The sequence below is a fragment of the Cyprinodon variegatus genome, unplaced genomic scaffold, assembly GCF_000732505.1.
Source record: "Cyprinodon variegatus isolate N-32 unplaced genomic scaffold, C_variegatus-1.0 Scaffold592, whole genome shotgun sequence".
Taxonomy (NCBI): Eukaryota; Metazoa; Chordata; class Actinopteri; order Cyprinodontiformes; family Cyprinodontidae; genus Cyprinodon; species Cyprinodon variegatus.
The window spans coordinates 489,339-493,690 of NW_015151045.1; the positions used below are offsets into that span (position 1 = coordinate 489,339).

General features: G+C 47.1%; 1 protein-coding gene across 1 annotated transcript; it reads right to left on the reverse strand.

The window, feature by feature from the left end:
- Positions 1–345: 345 nt before the first annotated feature.
- LOC107096023 (homeobox protein GBX-2-like) lies at positions 346–2,995 on the reverse strand. Its single transcript, XM_015392475.1, has 2 exons — positions 2,007–2,995; positions 346–1,156 (listed from the first exon to the last, which is right to left on the reverse strand). Exons 1-2 carry the CDS (start codon positions 2,515–2,517, stop codon positions 621–623), a joined length of 1,047 nt encoding a protein of 348 aa, XP_015247961.1. The 5' UTR covers positions 2,518–2,995; the 3' UTR covers positions 346–620.
- Positions 2,996–4,352: the final 1,357 nt, after the last annotated feature.

Consider the following 4,352-nt stretch of genomic DNA (forward strand, 5'->3'; position numbering starts at 1 on the left):
CATTACGCACAGGTGCTTCAGTTGCTGCGAAGAAACGGGAAATAATGCGGATTTTAATTTAGAAGAAAATAATTTTTAATGAAGAAAAAACTGAGCGCTGACCTGGATGACGTCACTGGAGCCAGGTGCGTTTCTGACCTTTAATTTTAGCTTTGAAGTAGATTAATTGGATAAAACAGGTGTGGAGCCGCGCGACCTGCGTCTGATTTAACGTCTTTTTGTTTCCATTTCTGATATTTTATTTAAATTTTCATTTTTTTCATAGTTTTTACAGATTTGCGGCCTTTTAAAATGAGGTGAGTGAAGGTTTAGTGTGAAATGAGTCAGACTGGAGCCTCGGCTCTTTCTGTCCTTTAATCGCAGGTTTGTACATTTGAGTAGAAATAAATTAGCAGCTTTCATTCAGTCCAGAGCAGCAGAGTTCCAGCTCTTCCTCCTCCTCATCCTCTCTGCGCACTTTTTGGCGCAGCTGCGGCGGATTAAAAACTGCGGCTCTTTCTGCAGGATGGAGTTTGAGTCTCCAGCTGGTTCGGTTCTGATCCATTTCAGACAGAATCATGAAATCAAGAGTAAATATTTAAAAGTGAGTCAAAGGAAATAATCAGTTTGTTTTCAGAGCTCTAGGGCCGGGCCTGCTCCATCTGCTGGTGCTGACTCCTGATGGCGAAGCGGCTCACGTGCACCGGGATCGGAACCACGATCTTGGGGTTCCGGCTCGGCTCCCCGGACTTGTTGTTGACGTTTCCGGCCTTGACCCGTTTCCACTTGGCGCGCCGGTTCTGGAACCAGATCTTCACCTGAACCTCGCTCAGCTTGAGCGCGTGCGCGATCTGGGAGCGCTCGGTGAGGGACAGGTACTTCTTGCAGTGGAACTCCTTCTCCAGCTCCAGCAGCTGCTCGCTGGTGAACGCGGTGCGCCGCCGCCGGTTCTTGCCGCCGCTGCCGCCGCCCAGCGCGCCGCCGCCCGCCGCGCCGCCGCCGGAGGAGGAGCCGTGGAGGTGCGGGCCGTCCTCCAGGCCTCCGCCGCCGTCTCCGTCCTCTTTGTGGCACATGGAGGTGAGGTTGTCGTCGGAGCTGTAGTCCAGGTCGCTGTCCATGGAGAAGCTCTCCTCCTTCCGCTCCTCCTCCTTGGAGTCTTCTTTACTGTGAGCTCTGGCTGCGGGGAGCAGAGGAGGAAACACTCCGATCACTTTCACATCATCACAATTATTAGTTTAGAAATTAAACTGGCAGAAAAAAAGATTCCTCCTAAAATAAAGCGGAATATTAAAATACTTTATTTAAAATCAGATTAAATTGTTAATTAAAACCGATTAAAGTCTAATTTTAGAGTCAGAATCATTTTGGACATTTAGGGATGATAAACGGGGTGAGGAAGAGGAGGGTGTCAGTGTCCTTCATCAGCAGGGATCAGATTCAGGACGCGCTCTGCGGGGATGTTCCGCTTTCACGCGTAATTACGCACCGACTAGATCTCCATGCGGCCTTCTCTCCCCGCGCGCGCATCTAGCTGTGTGTGTGCGCGCGCACGGTGATGTCAGAGGTGATGACAAATAAAAAACAAATATGTCACGAGCCAATAAACCTGAAGCACGCGCCGCTTTCAGGTGTTTCCTGCAGAGTTTATTAAATGTCATAAATAATAAACTTTTTAGATCAAATAAATTTAAATAAACTAAATCAGATTATTTTTCTATTTGATCAGATAAATCTGAGGCCGCAGAGAAATAATTCCTGATTCTGTTATGAAATAATAATAAAAACAACCTGATTTAATCAACAGTTTATTTGTTAAATGATTAAATTAAAATGAACATTTATTTTTAATTCTTTATTGAAATTAAATGTCGACATTATTTTAAAACTGTTTTTGGAAACTTTTGTTTAGAAATATTTTCATAATTATAAAAATAATCATAAACTAAATAATCTGTTCTGCTTTTGTTGTATAAATGTAGGTTTAATTAAATGTTTTAACCATTTATAGACCTTTATAGACCTCCTACCTGTGGAGGTCTGCAGCGGCGTGTCTGCGTCGTGGAAAGCCGGCAGCGCGGACTCTTTGGCCGGCAGGAAACTCTTCCCATCCTCCGCCTCCAGCCGCAGCTCCTGAGTTTTCTCGAAGGCGGCGTGCAGGGCCTGGGAGCCGAACTTCCTGGCGGCCTCCTGGTGCTGCTGGGACGGGGAGAAGCCGCCGGGCAGCGAGGCCATGAGGGTGGAGGTGAGCGCCATGCCCTGCGTCAGTCCCTGCGCCAGGCTGGAGCAGAAGCCGCTCTGCAGGCTCTGCATCTGCGGGTGGTGCGCGCTGGGCAGAGCCTGCTGCAGGGCGGGAGGCGGAGGAGGCGGCGGCTGCAGCACCACGGACCGGTAGGGCATGAACATCGGGTACCCGGTGTAGACGAAGTGTCCCGGGCTGGGCTGCGGGGGCCCCCCGATCAGGGAGTCGATGCTGAAGGCGGTGGTGCTTCCGAGTGGCCGCTGCATCACCATGAAGGACGGGCTGAACGCTGCGCTCATATGACCGACCGCTGGAGCTGCAGGAGGCCGAGGAGGAGGCGCTGTGGGACGGAGCCCCGCTGAGGCGGCGGGAGTCACCGGGAGCTGAAGGAGGAGATAATCCGCTCAGAGACAAACATTCCTCCCTAAAGTCCAGCAGCAGGAGATCAGATGCTTCCAGAAAACGATCCGCGCGCGCCGCGCCGTGACGCACAGTGCGCACTTTGGAGAGGAGCAGCTCCAGTTAGTCTAGACCCGGACCTGAGGACTCAGTCAGCGGACTGCGGTTCTCTGTGAGCCGCTCTGCGCGCGGCGGTGCGTCTCTCCTCAGCGAGACTCTTTAGGATTTAAATTGCGCTCCCCTCCGTTTAATTGCGCTGCCTCGCGCGGCGGGAGGCCGCCTCCCCCCGCCTCTGATTGGTGGATGTCAGGTGACGATCCTGGAATCCACGCAGAGTGGCGGCGGAGGCCGTTTAGGAACCAGAGGCGGTGAAACTGCGTGGGTTCCGTCCACGCAGAGTGGAAATGATGGTTTTATTCCGCGTGGATCAGATTGTTCTAAAGTTCTGGATCTCTGGCATCAGATGATCAGGATGGACCGAACCAAACACCTGGGAGGGGGGGGTCCGAAACAGGAAGTCTGACGTCATCCCATCCTCAAAAATGATCCAACTTCATGAGTTTGGATCAAAGACTCCAGAAAAGTTAAAGAATCTTTTTAGTTTTAGACTAAATTCCAGGTAAAGTTCAGGTTCTGCATCAGGATGGAAGCAGATCTAGAACATCTCACTCTATACTGGACATAAAAATGTTTCTGCAGTTTGATAATAAAGTATTTTAGTAAATAAAGGAATGTTGATGTTTCTCTCTTCTGTGTTTTTCAGGAGTTTTTCAGGAGGAGCAGCAGAAGGAAGGAAAGCAGAAGAAAATGTTTCAGGTTTGAACCAAAACTTTCCAGGCGGTAAATGAACATTTCCATCCCTTAAACTGCAGCAGTGATCAAATATAAACAGTGTGGAAGATAAAAATAAAATCTTAAAAGGTGCAAATATGTCCAATCTTTCTCCTAATCTTAATCTGGATTTAATCTAAAGGATCCGAATCGACCCTGGAAACCATAAAAGTTTGTTAGAAAAATGAATCCAAGCTGCAGAAACTGGAGTTTATGATGAATTAAAAGATGAATTAATTGATTAATCTGATGGGATTAAAGATGAATGTTTAATCATTTGATGCTAAATGAACCCAGAGATTAATGAAATGATCAAACACAACATTGGGTGTTAATAAATATTAGATTAATGATGCAAAGATGTGGGATTAGGAAGCATTCAATAATCTGCGTCACGTTTTTGATTCTTCGTCATATTTTGGTGCAAAAAAACCTAAAAATCAGCTTTTTTTTTCTCTGTCAGACATGTTGCCTTAAATTAACCTTCAAATATAATCAATCATGAAGTTAAAATATGTCCAAATGTTTCTCCTAATCTTAATCTGGATGGAAGGTAAAGGATCCAGAACTAATAATCTCAGCATAGCAGATGATTCTGTTTCTTACAGTCGGATTAAAGTTTTCATTTTTTAATTTTCTGGTGGAGTTTATGAAATATTGTTTATTAAGTTTGTGGTTAAGAGTCGATGTTTCACCAGGTGAGAAGTTCAGGAAGCGTTTATGCTGATGATGTCATCACTTCCTGCTTAAATTCATATTTAATCCCCTTTGATGCTGAAATGAGTCGATCAGAGGCGGATTGGCTTTCCTGCTCCTCCTGTTCCTCCTGCTCCTCCTGTTCCTCCTGCTCCTCCTGCTCCTCCTGTTCCTCCTGCTCCTCCTGCTCCTCCTGCTCCTCCTGTTC